The sequence below is a fragment of the Bos indicus genome, chromosome 7, assembly GCF_029378745.1.
Source record: "Bos indicus isolate NIAB-ARS_2022 breed Sahiwal x Tharparkar chromosome 7, NIAB-ARS_B.indTharparkar_mat_pri_1.0, whole genome shotgun sequence".
Taxonomy (NCBI): domain Eukaryota; kingdom Metazoa; phylum Chordata; class Mammalia; order Artiodactyla; family Bovidae; genus Bos; species Bos indicus.
The window spans coordinates 60,974,398-60,992,939 of record NC_091766.1 but is presented as its reverse complement, the minus strand read 5'-3'; the positions used below and the strand labels follow the sequence as shown (position 1 = coordinate 60,992,939).

General features: G+C 40.6%; 2 protein-coding genes across 6 annotated transcripts in view; one reads left to right on the top strand and one right to left on the bottom strand.

The window, feature by feature from the left end:
* The window catches only part of SLC26A2 (solute carrier family 26 member 2), a 22,678-nt gene extending 4,823 nt beyond the window's left edge, over nucleotides 1-17,855 (bottom strand). The window contains exons 1-5 of one of the 5 annotated variants that reach the window (XM_019965231.2): nucleotides 17,602-17,855; nucleotides 15,595-15,662; nucleotides 6,247-6,425; nucleotides 3,273-3,981; nucleotides 1-1,791 (exon numbers count right to left, since the gene is read on the bottom strand). The exon at nucleotides 1-1,791 is cut by the window's left edge and continues 4,823 nt beyond it. In XM_019965231.2, the coding sequence (XP_019820790.2) occupies nucleotides 271-1,791; nucleotides 3,273-3,956 (2,205 nt within the window). In that variant the 5' untranslated portion in view covers nucleotides 3,957-3,981; nucleotides 6,247-6,425; nucleotides 15,595-15,662; nucleotides 17,602-17,855 and the 3' untranslated portion in view covers nucleotides 1-270. Of the gene's footprint in view, nucleotides 1,792-3,272; nucleotides 3,982-6,246; nucleotides 6,426-15,594; nucleotides 15,663-17,111; nucleotides 17,578-17,601 lie in introns of those variants that run through there. The other 4 variants (XM_070793848.1, XM_070793847.1, XM_019965230.2 and 1 more) reach the window with 4 other exon arrangements.
* Nucleotides 1-18,542, top strand: part of PDE6A (phosphodiesterase 6A) — a 125,451-nt gene that overhangs the window by 17,868 nt on the left and 89,041 nt on the right. The gene's annotated exons all lie outside the window — the stretch shown is intronic.

Here is an 18,542-nt window from a genome sequence, read left to right as displayed (position 1 = left end):
ACAGTTCAACAGATATTTAATTCCAAGAATATCTCATATTTGAGAGAAAACTTGAAACCACATTTTCTTTTTTTGATTCTGCCTAACTAAAAGCTCTGTTGCATTTCTGTATTTACAAAGGCCATCAACTTCAAAGGAAGAATTCTGCCTAGCCAAAAGGTTAAAATTTCTTGTGTGTAGCAATTTCCAGTTCCACAGTATAAGATGCTACACACTTGAAATTTTAATCTATTGGCTAGACAGGATTCTTCCTTCCATCTACCTTCTCAATCAATCACTGGAAAAATTCGGACCATTGGGAATATGTCTCTCTTTTTGATTCTGAGAGTCTTCTGCAAAAGTCATGGCTTCATATACACTATAAAAAAGAAGGTTTTCTTCATCCTTTTTGCAGTACTCTCCCCGGGCCAGGGAGTCCCTCACAGAGGGATTGCATTGAGCCAGCAGAACCTGGATGCCAACAGCTTCATAATCTCTGCGAACTTCTTTCAGTGTATGGATCCCTGCTGTATCTAAAAACTGTATTGCACTACAGTCAATCACGATTGTATGGAACTCTAAGGGATCATGGGAAAGTTGCACTGAAACTTCATCCTGGATTCCACTGGGTGTTACTGTTTCCCTTTTGATCTTTCTCTTTGCTGCCTTCCTCTGAGCTGCTTTTACTAAGACTGGGTTGAGAGTTTTTTTGTATAAGACAGACTTAAAATATTCTTTGTTTACATAGTAGAGAGGGGCCACAAAGCGGAAAATCTTGATGCCTGACTTGGCCTGAAGGTTCTTGTAGGCAGACATGGACTCAAAGACTTCAGAATCTTCCACCAGGCCAAGCAATGAAGCCTTTGGCTTCTGAGTGCGGAGGATGACACAAAACATAGAAAAACAAACCCCAGTAAGCAGGCCTATTTCAGTACTGATCAGTGCAGAGGACAGCATAGTAACAAACCAGATAACTGTGTCCATTCTGCTAATCCTCCACATCTGGGGCAGATCCTTAAATTTACATAGGGCTCCCCGGAGATTTACAATGGTGATCACACCAAGGACACTTTTCTGCAGGGAGAAGAACAAAGGAGCTATGACCAAGAGGACCAACAAAAGAACCAGAGCTGTCATCACACCAGAAACCTGAGTTTGACAGCCTGTGGATTCCTTCACCAGTGTCTTTGCAAGAGCTGCGCTAGTAGTGAAGCAGTGGAAGAAGGAAGGGATGATATTGCAAAAGCCGATAGCGTACATTTCCTGATTAGCTTTGACTGTGTAGCCATGTTTCTTGGCAAACATCTCAGAAAGTGATACAGTGATAGCAAACCCAATGATAGCAATAGCTATTGCATCTACAGCCACTCTAGGAATTAAGTTCCAGTCAGGTGCTTTGGGTGGCATAAACCCAGTGGGAATATGCCCAGCAATACTGGTGCCATATTTCTCATTCAGTTTTCCAAAATGAGAGGCTAATGTGGCTGCCACAATAACAAAGAGTTCAACAGGAATCGGTGCCTTAAGCTTGGACTTGAAGCGCTCGTTGAGTTCTTTGGTTGGCAAAAGAACCAAAAGGCACAAAAGGCTGGTGATGAGATCACAGATATTGGTCTTACGGATGTTTCTGAAGACATGTATCCAAGTAGTGATGAGTGATCCCACTCCAGCGCTCCGAGGAAGGCTGAGTCCGAGGAGGTACTTGACTTGAGATGTAAGAATAGTGAAGGAGGCACCAGTGACAAATCCACCCAGCAAGGCATCAGAGAGGTAGACTGAAACAAAGCCCACTTGAAAGAAGCCCATTGCTACCTAGAAGAAAGGATATACAAGTGTTAAATATAAATGGAAAAGACCTTATAAATCCTATATTCCCCTAGTATTTCTTTGTGTGGAGACACTCTACCAGAGCACCACAGAATGTCAGAGCTAGAAACAAAAACACAATCATTTATCAATTCTCTCATTTTACAAAGAGAGGGCTCATTTTACTGACACTCAGAGGCCTGAACAAGTTGCCCAAGGTCACAGTGTTACTAACTAGCCCAGACAAGAAGTCAGGATTCCTACTTTCTTATTCAATGTTTCTTAAACTTGAATAAGGTTCAGATTGCTTTGAAAAATAAAAAGTTTCCCAAGGATCTATGAGAAATCATAAAGATGCAAACTGGAAAAATTCTAACTTAAAAAACATTTATTTTTCTTTAAATCACGTTATCATTACTGTAGAAGTAAAGTTTTTACTGATAAAACAAAAAACTAGATTCACATCAAAATGGAATCACACTTTAAAAATTATAGAACTCTCTTTAATCTAACTTAAAACTGAGAACGATTTTCAGCCTATGTATATGTGGTTATACCATACTGCCTTCCATGTTAATTCTACATCCTCAAAGATATAATATTTTATTTCTTTTTCCTCTTCCCAATTAATTCTTCCTCAAAATTCTATTGTACCCTTCCTCATTCTTGGTGAGGCATACTAATGAAAAAGTAAAAATGAACTCAGGACACGACTCTTCTGTTCACCAGCCTCTTCTCCCTCGCCTCCTACCCAGGCACCTAATAGAGTGAGCTACTCTCCTGCGCCCCATATTGGTTCAAAATGTCTCTAACAGAGAAGAGGGTTAATGCTGGCACTGGGTCCTGAATGCCAAAAGGCACAGGCATGATGGTAATGGCAGATCAATGGATTCTGTGGAGACCCAAGAACTTCATTTCTAATCCTTCTCCTGGCTGATAGTATGAAATAGAGGTCCCCAACTTGTTTCCTCCCCAACAGTCCGAGAAAACTACAAACTTTAGTGAGAGTCACTGACTAGAGCAGCAATTCTAAAAGAAAGGGGGAAGTCACCTACAGTTTAAAAAACTTGCACTCTTCCTCTCCCAACCCCCAGTCACCCTCTTGCCTGTTAGTGCTGACTCTGCCAATAACCAACCACAAGTAACTTCAAGCAAATCTGATAGTTCTTATTATATAAAATTAAGAAGTTGAACTAGGTGGTCTGAGGTCCCTTTCTGGTCTAAATTTTTACAAACAAATAATTAAATTCTGGCTGACTGACATTCACTAGTTAAAAGGCAGGCTGAAGTTGAGAAAATAGAAGCAGCCTTATCTTACTTGTGGAGTCAAACCAGGGTTTAAATTTTGGCACTACCTCTTCCATATCCTGTGCACTCAATAAATGATAGCTTTAATTATTATGATTGCTAAGATCCCTGACAGAACTGAGACTTCATGTATAGTGATTTCTTTGCCAGAAAGAATCACTTATTCCATCGTTTCTTACCTGATAAACTCCAGCCACAAAGGTTACAGTGCTGCCAACTATAATTGCATAGCAACTTCTGTCACATGTCTTGTCTGGTATCTGGTTTACCAATGAGCTCTCATTTGAAGCAGCATGGACAGTGTCATAGCCAGCTATGTATAGTTCTCGGTCAACTACTTCACCAATCATAAGGCACAGTATTCCAAAAATGCCCACAGAGATGTGACGGGAGGTACCCAAAATGAAATAAATGAGGCTGGCAAAAAACGATGTGTACAGACCATAGATAGGTTCTTGGCCAGCCAAGAGAGAATAAGCGATGGATTGGGGCACCAATAAGATGCCCACAATCAAGCCAGACATCACATCTCCTAAAATGTTTTTCTTCAGATCATATTTTGGGAGCCACTGCAAAACAGGAAGGAAACCAAAAATGGTATTTTTGGCTTTGGTTGAACTGCACTGGCAGCTCTTCTCTAGTTTTTTGATAACAAACTTCTTGAAGTTATTATCTGATTTCTCTTGAGGCTCCAAATGGATCCTAGGGTGTCTAAAAAGATTACTGGGCTCAAACTGCCAGAAGTCATTACGTGATTCCTCTTCAGGCTCCAGATGGATCCCAGATGGAGCTCTGTACTGGTCATTTCCTTTAACTGAGTCCTTGGGTGAAAGGTCATTTTGATCTTCATTTTTCAAAGACATTTCTGGAGACAGATGTTTCAGCCTCCTATCCCAGAGAAAACAGCAGGGTTAACTTAATTCTGTAATTCTCAGTACGCACATATTTTAACAGTCCTACTTGTCATGCATGAGAGTTAAGAGGAGTTCAATTTGGGGGTAGGTATCTTTTGTTCACGTTCCTTAGTTGAGCCTCATTTTTCTTGACCCAGGAAAAAAGAATCAGACCGTAAACAACCAAGTTAAAGCAAACAATTTACGGAGTACAGGGCTGCCCAAAAGTATAAACTATCAAGGATTCTCCCCAACCTCTGCTGGCACCTTATGCAGTTTTTTCCTTCAGGGTAGCCCATCTACTCCTTTCTACCTGCTACTATCTTACTTTCAGGTTTTTTACTCTGAGGAATTCTGCAAAAGAGGTTCTGGTCTCAAACCTTGACAACTACCTTACCTGCAAAAGTCCCTGAAACAAGGAAGATGACTGATTTTTTTTTAGAGGTGGGGCCCTTTTAAAATAACCTACTAGCTGTTGAAAATAAACAGAAAAGAAATGTGAGTGACAGAGTAAACTTAAATGTTTTGGGAAATTAAAAAAAAAAAAAAAAAAGGACAGGATGCCTTTGGATCTTTGAACAACATATTCTAGTTTGGTAGAAAAGAAGAGTCAAGTTGATAAGGGACTGCTGAAGGAAACAAAGCACCAGTGTGGGGTGGACTGATGGGGCAGGTGTCTGATACGTGCTCTGAAAGGTTTTGGTCTACTCATTCTACTTTGTGTAGTAGAGAGTCACATCTGTCCTGTGTGCAGGATCTATAAACATGCAAAGACAGATTTGCTTTATTATTCCAAGTACACACTCTGAAACATAAGCTGAACGGAGGAATGATGGTGCCCAACACATCAACTTGGAGGGTGATCCAGGTGACCCTGCATCTCTGGGTCCTAAAGCACAAAACCAGGGCCATACGACCTGTCACTAAAAACTATAGGAAAACATAGAAGGTAGAAACAAGTAAAGAGAGAGGAGGGACAACAACAGCAAAAATAAGTCTTGTAGTAAAAGAGAAGGAAAAAGAAACAGGCCTTCAGAGGAACAGAGTGTCAACTGGCAAATACTTCACAAATCAGTGTCTTTGTGTTAGCTGTTTGCAATGGCACCCCACTCCAGTACTCTTGCCTGGAAAATCCCATCGACAGAGGAGCCTGGTGGGCTGTGGTCCATGGGGTTGGTAAGAGTCAGACACGACTGAGCAACTTCACTTTCACTTTTCACTTTCATGCATTGGAGAAGGAAATGGCAACCCACTCCAGTGTTCTTGCCTGGAGAGTCCCGGGGACCAGGGAGCCTGGTGGGCTGCCGTCTATGGGGTTGCACAGAGTCAGACAGGACTGAAGTGACTTAGCAGTAGCAGTAGCTTAGAATGGCCATCAAACTCTTGCCTACCAAGATCCTAACCATTTTAAAAATCCAGTTAAAAATTCTTTCTCTTCTTCAAAGCACTGACCAATCTTCCTCAGCCCAAATGAATCGTAATTAACTGGCACTTCACGCCTGTACTACAGTACTAACCACACTCTTATATTAAGGAAGAGTCTCCCCAGCTCCTGGGGGAAAAGATATCTTGTTCATCTTTATAATCATCAACAATGTACAGTAACTGTGAGACAGCAGGCTTACAAAATGTTTGAATGAAGGAAAGAATAAATGAATAAACAAATTTATGAGTGTGGCCAATAAGAGGTAAAATAATATTAAATACAGAGAAGGCAATGGCACCCCACTCCAGTATTCTTGCCTGGAAAATCCCAAGGACGGAGGAGCCTGGTAGGCTGCAGTCCATGGGGTCGCTAAGAGTCGGATACGACTGAGCAACTTCACTTTCACTTTTCACTTTCACGCATTGGAGAAGGAAATGGCAACCCACTCCAGTGTTCTTGCCTGGAGAATCCCAGGGACGGGGGAGCCTGGTGGGCTGTCGTTTATGGGGTCGCACAGAGTCGGACATGACTGAAGTGACTTAGCATAGCATAGCATAATATTAAATAAAGGACTCAGGGAGTTTTCCATTTCAGAACTGACAAAAAGATAGGCCCTTGTGAGGTTCCATAAGCCTAATATTGCCAAGACGCCATAATCCAAGACCCATGACCCATTCAAGAACATAGTATTTGTAAAAGCAATCCACATTAATTTTGGTTAGGATAAAAGGACTATAGCTGGTCATCCCACTGAACAAGAGTAAAATAACAGTTACATTGATGGTCTTGTTAAACAAACAAGGAAAAAAAGAACAGATTTAGATGACTGCTTACCTGAGCAAGTCAATCAGACTGATGAAAACACACAGCAGCTCTTCATCCCTCAATGCAACTGGTCCATACCTTTCTTCTCACTTTCTACTTTCAGGCCAAGCTTGCTTGAGTGCATTCCTTACATCATTCTATTTTGGAATAGCTCTTAGTGATTTCTGGGTCAAAAGGCTTTTCCAAACCTAAGGTATGCAAAAGAGGCATAAGAAAAACTAATAAAATTCCAATCTTGCCCTATATGACAGCTAGCTGGAAAGGAAAAGGTAAAAATTAATAATAGAAGTGTGACAGAGTGAGGAAACTGTAAGGAAGAACTGAGATGAAATACGAAAAGTGAGAAACACAGTAACAGAGATAATGAATGCCTCTGACAGGACCATCAGACCTGACAAAGCCAAAGAAAGAATCGATGAAACTGAAGATAGGTCGATAGACATTACCCAACCTAAAACAGAGAAAAACAGAACTTTTAAAAAATCAAAAACAATAAGAGAACATTCAAGAGTGGTGGGGTGTATTAAATAAACAAATTTATGCATAATTAGAATCTCAAAAGGGGAAGACATAGAGTGGGAAGAAGGAATATTTGAAGACATAATAGTCAAGAATCTTCCAAAATTAATGACAGACACCAAACTACAGATCCAAGAATCTCAGAGGATACTAAGGACAAATATAAAACGAAACCAAACAACACAGCACCATACACCTACACAGATTGTATTCAAACTGCTGAAAACAAAGACAAAAATAAAATTCTGAAGACAGCCAAAGGAAGGGAAAAAAAAAAAAAAAACATGCTAAATATAGCAACAAAGATATGAATTATAGCAGACTTCTTTTTGGAAACCATATAAGCCAGAAGATGGAGTGATACTTTTATCACAGAAATATAACTGTTAACCCAGAAAAAAACATTTTTTGAAGGATGAAGAAGAAATAAAAACTTTTCTCAGACAAACATGAAGAGAATTTATTGCCAGCAGACCAGCACTACTACTACTACTACACACACATACACCAGACAAAACTCAGGTGTGCACAATACACAACAAAGAAAGTCTAGAAAATGGAACACATGAAAATAAAATTTGTTTTTAATTAAAACTCTTTAATTGCTCTAAAAGATAACTGCCTAAAGCAAAAATAGAAATGCATTTTGTTTATAGCACATGCAAAATAAAAAGCATAAGAGTACAAATTACGGCAGGCAGAATTAAGAATTCTAAGATCTTGTACTATATATGAAGTAGTACAATACTATGAAGGAAGATGTATACTGTAAACTCAAGGGTAACCACTAAATTTTTTAAGATATAAATAAGAAGCTACTTGTGGAGATAACATAGAATTGTAAAAAAAATTCTCAATTAACCCAAATGAAAAATGAGACCCAAAACAGAACACATTGAAAATAGCTGGTAACAGTAGAATTTAATTCAAACATATTAAAAAAATCACATTTAGTGTGAATAGTCTACACATACCAATTAAATAGATTGCCAGATATGACTTAAAAAGACCCAATTATATGCTGTCTATAAGAAACCCACTTTAAATATAAAGATGCAGATTATAATAAAGTGAAATGACTTACAGTAATTCATGTAGCTTGTAAGTAACTTAAACAGATAATAAAATCCAGATTTTAAGACTCTAAGAATAGCTCTTTTTTTGAGCATGTTACTATCCATGTCACTAATTAGCTTTCTTTAACTTCACTTATCTCTAAACACTTTGAAATTCAGGTACCCTACAGATCCCAGTTTCACCTACTTGCTACCCAAAATGACCTAGCACTGACACCAACAAACTTGTGTCCAACTCTCCTCTGTATTCATGGCCGTGGTCCTTTCCCATCTCCAGCTCTCAAACACTGAGGTGGAGATAAAACAGGTATTCACTCACAAGCAGTCCTAGAAGTGGAACTGATTTAGCCATCAGTTTGAATCCAAAAACGATCTATAGCCTTTTACTGATCCTAGTTACCATCTAGAATCCTTCTCAAAACTACTTTTTTCCCTTTTTTCAAGCCTATTTTAAATCCACCCCCCCCAAAAAAAACATTAAAAATTATCTTAAACTAAATTGTAGGTATGATCTCTGTATGGATTAAGCTCCTTAAGAGCAAGTTTCATTCTGGTTCATCTCTGTATCCCCTACTGTGTCCAAGTATATGCTTTCCAAAACAGGAATGAAAATATTTGCTAAATAAATAACTGAAATACAGAAAAGGTAGGATGCAAAGCAGTATTTATTTTCAGGTGGAAATATCTACTTTGGAAATAGCTACATTTTTCAAGTATCCTTTTTTTTGCACAAAAATCCTCTCATTCCCTCAAGCCTGTTACTGCTTAATTATAGTATTCACCAACTGCTTCATGAAAATTAAGAAATTACAGTGTTTATCCTTGAAATATAGCCGATAGCCAGACCCCCCATTTTTAAAAAGTTGGAATACCTACTCTATATTCCATGAAATTTAATAAAATAGGATTCTCCTGTATCATTCAGGATAATATCTCCCTTTATCAACATTGATGTTTGACAGTGAGGGATAAAAAAGGCTCAAAAGGAAAACTCTTGAACCTTTCACATTATCTTGCAGGAACTGGAGAAAAATAACCAACAAAATATTTGAAAAATACATTTACACATTCATATATTAAAGTATAATGGCAGTTCAGGCAACACAGAAAGAACATTTCTGTACTTCCTTCTTTGATCAGGCACGTGAAGTTGGGACTACTTGGTTCTCTTTTTCTGGTGATGAAACAGCAGCCCTGGCACTGTTTTCCATGTGAATTACTGATTCTGGGAAAGACTGAGGACAGGAGGAGGAGGAGGCAACAGAGGATTAGATAGCTGGACGGCAACACAGACTCAGTGGACATGAATTGGAGCAAACTCCGGGAGACAGTGAAGGACAGGCAAGCCTGGTGTGCTGCAGTCCATGGGGTCGCACAGAGTTGGACACAACTGAGCGACTGAACAACAACAAAGAGCACTGGACTAAAAGGGAGGGACATCCCTTCCATGTAAGCCTGACCGCACTCGGCCAACTTCTTTTTGGAATTTTGCAGACATAAGAGAAACAATGTCTACTTTTTGGTTAGTAATTATAGCATATTTTAACCAATAGTGTATATAAAACAGTTTTTCAATTTGTGAAATTGAAATGCCTTTTTGGAAGGCAATAGTCTTCAGAGATTGGTAAAGTCTCCCTCTGAAGCATAATGATTCCATATTCATGCTTTGCTCTACTGTACTTTAGACTCTAACTGTATATTCTCTAACTGTATATTAGACAACTCACTGTTAAATACACTCGAAGCTGCCAACTACTATGATCAGAGCATCTAAGCAGGGAAGAAACCTGCAAGAGATGAACAGTTTAGCAAGGCTTCAAGGGAACAACGTACCTACCTGGGCTCTGAAGTCTGGGTCAGAAATGAAAGAATGAAGACTTGGAAAATGGATGAGGGAGAAGAAAACACAAACAGCAATAGTTCTGGGGTTGGAGGGAAAGAATGAGAAATTAGTATGACACGTTTAAACCACCAGGTGCATATGGAAGGTCAGTGAGACAGAAAGCGGCAAAGGTACTGTAGGCTCGGTATGCCCGGTAAGAAAGGCAGACTTTCTCATGCAGACAGCACACAAGCCCTGGAGGTTTCTGAGAAAATCACTTACTGTATCACTCATTTGATAATAATTATCTATTATCTCATTACATCTTCTGTTATGCTATTTAATTCTTTTTCAACTAAGTAATTAGTATTTTACTTTTCTGCCCTTTATGAATAAAAATTAGTTTTAAGATTATTTAAAAACAAAAAAACTAAACCATAAACAGGTAAAACCAAGACAGAGTCTCCATTTACACAGTTCCATCTGATCCTCTAGCTCACTGTTGTCAGATAAGTTCAGGGAAGATCACGACATTGTACAGCCTGGGAAGCTAAAAGGATGAGCTAAAGCTTCTGTATCTAGCTCCATCCCATCCATGGGTACCTACAACCAGGATGGCTCAGCCCTGGCCACTGATCCAGCCCTCTGCCGCAGACTAAGAAGTTCAAGTACTATGAGATGAAAATTCAGACCTGTCTTTGTTCTGTGGGCCTGCACCCCTGCTTACTCCACAAATGTTCCTAAGTGTCAACAAGCCTTTCAAGGATGGACTGGTTAACTTTCTATGTGAGCTCCTAGAGACTGAGTTCAGTTCAGTCGCTCAGTCATGTCCGACTCTTTGCGACCCCATGAATCGCAGCACGCCAGGCCTCCCTGTCCATCACCATCTCCCGGAGTTCACTCAGACTCACATCCATCAAGTCAGTGATGCCATCCAGCCATCTCATCCTCTGTCGTCCCCTTCTCCTCCTGCCCCCAATCCCTCCCAGCATCAGAGTCTTTTCCAATGATTCAACCCTTCACATGAGGTGGCCAAAGTATTGGAGTTTCAGCTTTAGCATCATTCCTTCCAAAGAAATCCCAGGGCTGATCTCCTTCAGAATGGACTGGTTGGATCTCCTTGCAGTCCAAGGGACTCTCAAGAGTCTTCTCCAACACCACAGTTCAAAAGCATCAATTCTTCGGCACTCAGCCTTCTTCACAGTCCAACTCTCACATCCATACATGACCACAGGAAAAACCACAGTCTTGACTAGACGGACCTTTGTTGGCAAAGTAATGTCTCTGCTTTTGAATATGCTATCTAGGTTGGTCATAACTTTTCTTCCAAGGAGTAAGCATCTTTTAATTTCATGGCTGCAGTCACCATCTGCAGTGATGTTGGAGCCCCCCAAAATAAAGTCTGACACTGTTTCCACTGTTTCCCCATCTATTTCCCATGAAGTGATGGGACCAGATACCATGATCTTCCTTTTCTGAATGTCAAGCTTTAAGCCAACTTTTTCAATCTCCAGTTTCACTTTCAGCAATAGGCTTTTTAGTTCCTCTTCACTTTCTGCCATAAGGGTGGTGTCATCTGCATATCTGAGGTTATTGATATTTCTCCTGGCAATCTTGATTCCAGAGATTGAGTACTGGTCTCCTTATCTACTCCGAGCTAACCACTGTGCTAAACACAGTGCATCAGAACCTAGACTACAAATCTAGGGGTCGATTTTGCTTTTGTTCACCCCCTCACATGCCCCTCCCCCTCACTCCCCGTCTGCTCTACCTTAAATATATCCATCCTCTCCCCACTGTCCGTAGTATCTGGAATCCAGTTACTTCTTACTTCCCTCCACCATCAGATCTCAACTGGGCTACTCCAACAGCTAATAATATCTAAACCCTGTCCAACTCTCCACCCTCATTTCCTACTGGCCTTCTTGCTGTTATTTGGAACATGCCAAATACATGCCAAGTTTGTTCCAGGCAGAGAAGTTGAGCAAGTGCAGAGACCTTAATAAGGAAACACACACTCAGATCTTGCAGGCCTTTTCTCATTCTTCAGGCCTCAGCTTATATATCATTTCCATATAATGGCCTTCCTTGACCATACCAAATAATACTGCCACTCCTCTCAAAAATCCTTATCTGGCTTTATTTTCTTCACAGAACTTTCATAGACTTTTGCAATTATATTGTGCATTTATACTTATAAAAAATGTTATTTATAGTCTTTTTCATACCTACTGTATCCCCAATAAGAACAAAGCTTAGCACATAGCAGGAGATCAATAAATTAATATGAAAATGGATAAGAAACCCAGTTTCTACCCACAATCAGTGGGTTAAGACAGATTTATAAACAGATAAACTATAACACTCTAAGTGCCATAACAGAGGTTTGCCATACTCTGAGAATAGAGAATAGGCTGTAGGTCAATGTGAGGAAGTTGCAAAGTAGGTAAGAAAAGAAAAGAAACTCAGGCAAGTGGAAGGTCCCAGAAAAATCCAAGACCCAGGAAAAAGTCACCTAGCTTGCCAGATTTCTGGAGTGAAACTGCAGAAGGTAAGACTGGAGTGCAAAACTGGTCCTTATGTAATCCCAAGAAGCCTGGACTTCATCCTGTAAGCTATGGCGGAAAGGACATAAACTCCAAGACAGGGCAGGAAAGGAGGTTTGATATTTCAGAGGTGCAACTAGACAAAAGATGATGCTTGCAGAAAAGGGATACATCTAAGATGAACTCTGAGGTGGGCCACATACAAGGATAGTGCATGGGACTGTGGAGGACAGAATGGAAAGACAGGAAGCAACAAAAAGGTTGCCTTATATGTCATAGGTTTGAGATTTTTAGATATCCAAATAAGGATATCCAGTAAGCAATTAGGAATGGGCATTTTGGGGACTTTCCTGGTGGTTCAGTGGTTAGGACTCTGGCCTTCCACTACAGGGATCGTGCATTTGATCCCTGGTCAGAAAAAAGAAAACTGGGGGTGTCAAGCATAGGAGAGAAGCCAAAATTGAAAAAAATAAATGAGGAGGGGAAGAGAACATAGATCATCGGCACATAAACAGAATCTCATTTTTCTCTAAATTCTCATTGTTTGGATGTTCAATAAATGTCTGTTGAATATACATTTTATCTTTTCAACTAGATTAAAAATTATTCAAGGAGCTACTTTATGCTTTTTGTGAACTCTCACAATACCTTGCATAGGACTGAGCACCCAAGAGGCATGTACTAAGTTTTCTGTTGATGGATAGATTGGTTTTTTTTTTTTTTTTTTAATTATTTTAACAAAAAAATTTTTTTCAAAAATAATTCTTAACTTTTAAAACTTGATTGTTTCTTTGAAACATAATTGATGCATTGCATTGGGAATGTAAAATGGTAAAAACACTGCAGAAAACAGTTTGGTAGTTACTCAAACAGTTACACAGGATTACTATATAACCCAACAATTCCACTCCTAGGTATATCCCCCAAAGAACTAAAAACAGGGACCAAATACCTGTACACAAACGTTCACAACAGTATTAGTCCCAATAGTCAAAAGGCAGAAATAACCCAAGTATCTGTTAATAGATGAATGGAAAAAAAACTGGTCTAGGCCACACAATGAAATATTACTTAGCCAATTAAAAGAAATAAAGCTCAGATACTCTTCATCTACAGCAAAGATGAGTGAAAGAAGCCAGACACAAAAGGACACATACTATATAATTCCACTTATACTTAATGTTACTGAACATTTAAAATGGTTAATATGGCCAATGTTATGCTATATATAATTTAACATATACAAAACCAGGAGCGAGCAAAGCATTGCATCTTACACTATACATGAAATGATATAATATCACTTGAAGGCAAACTGTGATAGTTACAGATGCTATAAACTCTAAAGCAATCCCATTAATAACAAAAAGTTATGGCAAATAAACAATGGAGATAAAATGGGATCACAGAAAATAGTAAATAATCCAAAAGAAGACAGAGAAGGGTGGACTTCTCTGGTAGTCCAGCAGTTAAGACTCCATGCATCCAATGCAGGGGATATGGGTTTAATCCCGGGTCAGGGAACTAATATCCCACATGCCATGTCGTCACAGGCAAAAAAAAAAAAAAAAAGACAAAGAAGGGGATATAAACAGTTATTATATAAAATAACCTCTATCTAACGTTTGTGGAAAACTTGAGAAGTCTTAACATTAACCTAATATTAATGTGAACAAAAAGTCTCTTTTCCTAAGTGGAAAATCTCAGTTAAACTAGGCTGGAATAGGTGTGGACTGTGTTGCTTGGAAATAATTTTCCAGTACTCACACAGCTTTTAAGCAGTAGAATCATGATGAGAATCAAGACCTATCTGATTCAAGCCTACTCTGTCTCTGAACAGCTTATTTTGAAACCTTTCAAATATTCAGAAACGTTGAATGAATGATACATGAACACTGGTTATTCATAACTCACCCGCTGAACAATTCACCAATTGTTAATGTTTTGCTATATCTGTACTACTTTTGCACTCTTTACACATACCAGTTAGTTTGTTTGGTAATTTTTCTCTCAACTATTTGAAAGTTGCAGACACACTTCAGCCTTAAACACTGAATAGAACCAATGTTTTTAACCACCATCCCATGCTGCCTCTTCTTCAAAAGGAGCATTCATTAACAACATGACATCAAATCATTTGGATACACTCTTCAAAAATCTGCAATAACTCTCTACCTTCTTGAATACAGTCAAATAACTTTAGTCTTCTCTCTGTGAATAAGCCTGCAGCTGCCTTTCTCTTGTTTCTTTTCATGCACCAGTGTTCCAATCACCAGTCCATGAAAATACTAAACAGCCTTTGTCCTTTGGGGCCCTTGCTCATGTCATTCCTTAGTCTGGGATGCCTTTCCCTTCTGTCTCCATCTGTCTTAGTCCTTTTTCTAATCTTTTAAGTCCCACCTCAAATGCCATAGAAGAAGGGGGCTGAAATTTCACAGGCTATGTTTCTCCAACAAATGACATGACATTTAGCACCCAAGTCGCTCAAGTTTACATGTCTCTCAAACACGAGTACCATTTCAGGACAGACACCAAGTCATCCCAGTGTCTACATACCCAGAATCTAACGCAATGCCTCCAACTTGCTATGTATGGCTATGATTTATGTTTATTGAAATGAAGAAAAAGGTGAAGTTCCAAGTAAATATAGTGAAGACCAAAAAAAAAAAAAATTCCTGGACTTCCCTGGTGGCACAGTGCATAAGAATTTGCCTGCTAATGCAGGGAAGATGGGTTTGATCCCTGGTCTGGAGAGACTCCACATACGGAAGGGAAAGTAAGCCCGTGTGCCACAACCAATGAAGCCCATGTGCCTAGAGCCTGTGCTCCCCAAGAAGAGAAGCCACTGCAATGAGCAGCCTCCGCTTACCACAACTAAAGAAAGTCAGTGCAAAGCAACCAAGACCCAGAGCAGCCAAAAATTTTTAAAAATAAATAACTTAAAAAAAAAACCTTCCTGGGGCTTCCCTGGTGGCTCAGTGGTAAAGATTTTTGCCTGCCAATGCAGGAGATGTGGGTTTGATCCCTGATCCATGAAGATCCCACATGCCTCCGAGCAACTAAGCCTGTGCGCCCCAACTATTGAGCCTGTGCTTTAGAGTCTGTGCTCCTTAATAAGAGAAATCACTGCAATGAGAAGCCCAAGCACCACAACTAGAGAAAAGCCCGAGCAACAACGAAGACCCAGCACAGCCAAACTTATATAAATATTTTTTTTAAATTCCCTACTTTTCAGTTATCACAAATGATTAACAATGTCCATTAATTCTGTGATGTAAAAAGAACCACCACCATAAGGCTTACATCAGTAGTATAAGCACTATAATATATTCTTTCTCTTATAAAGCCCATTATAAGACAAAATAATAAAATACCCAAGAGGAAAATAACTTACTGTAAAACCATGGTAAAATAATTAAATAGTTCCTTGCACAGCACTATATTGCTTTCAAAAAATTTCACCTAAATAAGAAAAAAAGAAAAAAAATTTTAATAAAAATTTAGTAAGATTTCATCAGCATCTTCCACTTGCCTCCTCAGTAAATCTGAAAATAGAGTACGAATTCCTATTCTCCAGTATGAGAAAAATCAAAGTTTAGTCACTTGTTCAACTGGTAGAACCAGATTCTCAATCCTCATTTTCCAATTTCCAAGCTTAGCTCTCTTCTAAAACACATGGACCCCAATTTTGTTTCCTTGCTAAGAGGTCTTAGGAGCTAGTTATAAGCAGTAATTTTGTGGCCAAGTACTCAACTCATTTCTGAGTCTATTATTAATTTTGATAATTAATGCAGTTTGCAACTGTATCCCCTGTACCTTAAAAGTGTACAGCACCTAATAAGAGCTTAACAAGTATTTGTTAAGCAAATGGATGAATAACAGTTTATGAGCTATGTTGGTAAAAAGGGAATTACTCCTCCCTCTCCACCCTCACACACCATAACCAAGTTTGTGTCAAGAAATTAGTTTGGGAAGCATCTATCTGACGGTTTATACCCATTAAAAGTAACATCAATTCTCAAAAGGACCCCTAGTGAATCTAATTTAGATCTTGTCAAATCCCAATACATCATCTCTAGATCTTCCTCCAGGAAGCAGCAAATTATATTACAATGACACCCAACACGGAGATCTGTTAAGATGGAGATTCTCAGACAAACCCAGGGGTGAGATTCAAGACAGCCCCTTGGGTGATTCTGAGTAAGTAGACTGTGGGCCATATTTCAAGAATCACTAGGTATGTTCTGAAGTCAGAAAGAACTCTAATCAGATCCCAGCCACACTGTTCAACATCTGTATGGCACCAAGGGAAAAAACTTAATTTTACTCAGCATTAATTTCTCACCTGTAAAATGGAGATAACATTACATAACTTGCAGTGTTGTTTTAAAACGAAGCCAAGTACCTAGCACAGTGCCTAGCACATAGCATTTGCTTAAAAAATGACAGCTACTAGTCTTCATCCTTTGAGATTACTGAAGAGGAAAAAAAAATGGACTTATTTCTTGCCAACAGCTTTGGCTCTCCATTTCTCATTCACTCAACTTTTGAAGACAAGAACTTCCGCTTAACTCAATATTTGATATCACATTAGTTCCAGATTTCACATAAAGAGCCCCAGGAATGAGGAAAAAAGGTTCTAGAATGAGTGCCAGAGAGGAGTGCCATTAAGTCTTGAATGCTTCTAACTCACCGTAGACCAACAATCTGCGCAAAGAAGGGGCCCAGTCTAATAGCCTATGAGTCTGAAGAGCTGGGTACAAGTCCTAGCTCTGCAAATGACTTGCTGTGTGACTTTCAGCAAGGCTCTGTCCCTTTCTGTGTCCTTTCAGTGTCTCCATCTCACCAGCGAAAGGATTTCAACTTCAGTCTATGAATCTCAAAGAAGTAGAGGTATGATTTGTACTTAACCTGGTATGTAGTTTTTAAAACCAAGAAATCAAGTCCTCTCTCCTGTCCAAGGCTCAGTTTACCCATCTGAAGTGGTAAGGGTGGCCCTCATCTCCTCGGTCCTGCTCCCAGATATCGGGGTTCCGGATGGCACAAGGAGGACTCCGGAGGAAGACCCGTGCCTTCACCTACGAGCTGAGGACCACCCGGCGCATTAGATGGGATGAAGGACGAACAGACCTCAAGCGCAGGAGCTGGGTCGGGTTCACTGGATGGGGATGTGGGGCTTCGACGCTAGCCCTGCCTCCGCCCCTGCCGACAGAGGAAATAACCCCGAGGCACGCCCACCTCTCACGGCCCAGCCACGACTGCCCGCAGCGACCGTTGGCGAGGGCTTCCTCCCACCACAACGTGGGACACAGGCGAAGACGACTCCAAGAGGAGCCCGCTGACCGCGCGGAGGCCAGAACTGCTCACTCTCCCCGGTCTCCAGTCCCTCCCCTCGCCTCACCTCTCGAGTCTCTGCCGTACCGTGCGACCCGGCTCCAAGGCGCGTCCTCCGCCGTGGCGGGACTGAGGCGGTAGCGTGGCGCGAGCGGAGGTAGCCCACTGCCGGGCCGGGCTCCCTTTAACCCACCAGTTCCCTTGCCCGCCCATCGCCCTGCCCCAGGAGGAGGTGTGGCCCGGCTGGGCGGGACTGAGGCAAGCGGTGAGCAGGCACCCGCCGGGAGGTGAGGAAGGCGACTATAGAGCGAAAATTCAGCCTGCGCCGTCACGTGGCACTGCGACAGAGCGACGCGGCTATCAGCCAATGACGCGGCCAGAACCGGCAAGAGTGCCGCCCCCAAGCCGCTTTCCTCCTCGCGATTGGCTGTACTGTACAGAAGAAGCCACGCGTTCCTGATTATAAAGGAGATTTTGCCTGTTGGAAGTGGGCAGATCAAGGTTCCTCCGGCTTAACCTTTAGGGTAATGCGAGGACTCACTATCGGGCGAGACGTGGAAATGCTCTAAGGAGAGCTTAAACTGTTCTTCCTTTAAGAGGGGTATCGTTTTCATCTTCGACTTTTTGGCACCCCCCCTCTTTTATTGATAGAGAAAAAAAGTGCTCCGACTCTTTGCGACCCCGTGGACTATATAGCCCGCCAGGCACTTCTGTCTGTGGGATTTCCCAGGGAAGAATAATGGAGTGGGTTGCCACTTCCTTCTTCAGGGGATCTTCCCGACTGAGGGATTGAACCCAGGTCTTCCACATTGTAGGAAGATTCTTTGCCGTCTGAGCCACCAGGGAAGCCCACTGAGAGAGAAATGGAGGTCCTATATGGGAAAAGGTCTGCAACAAAGTAAGAGGGCCTCTTGCCCCAGTTTAACTTACTCTCGACCGAAGGTACCAAAACCCAAAGGTTCTTTTAAAGATGTAAATGAGTATATAAATATGAAATGTAATTCCTCC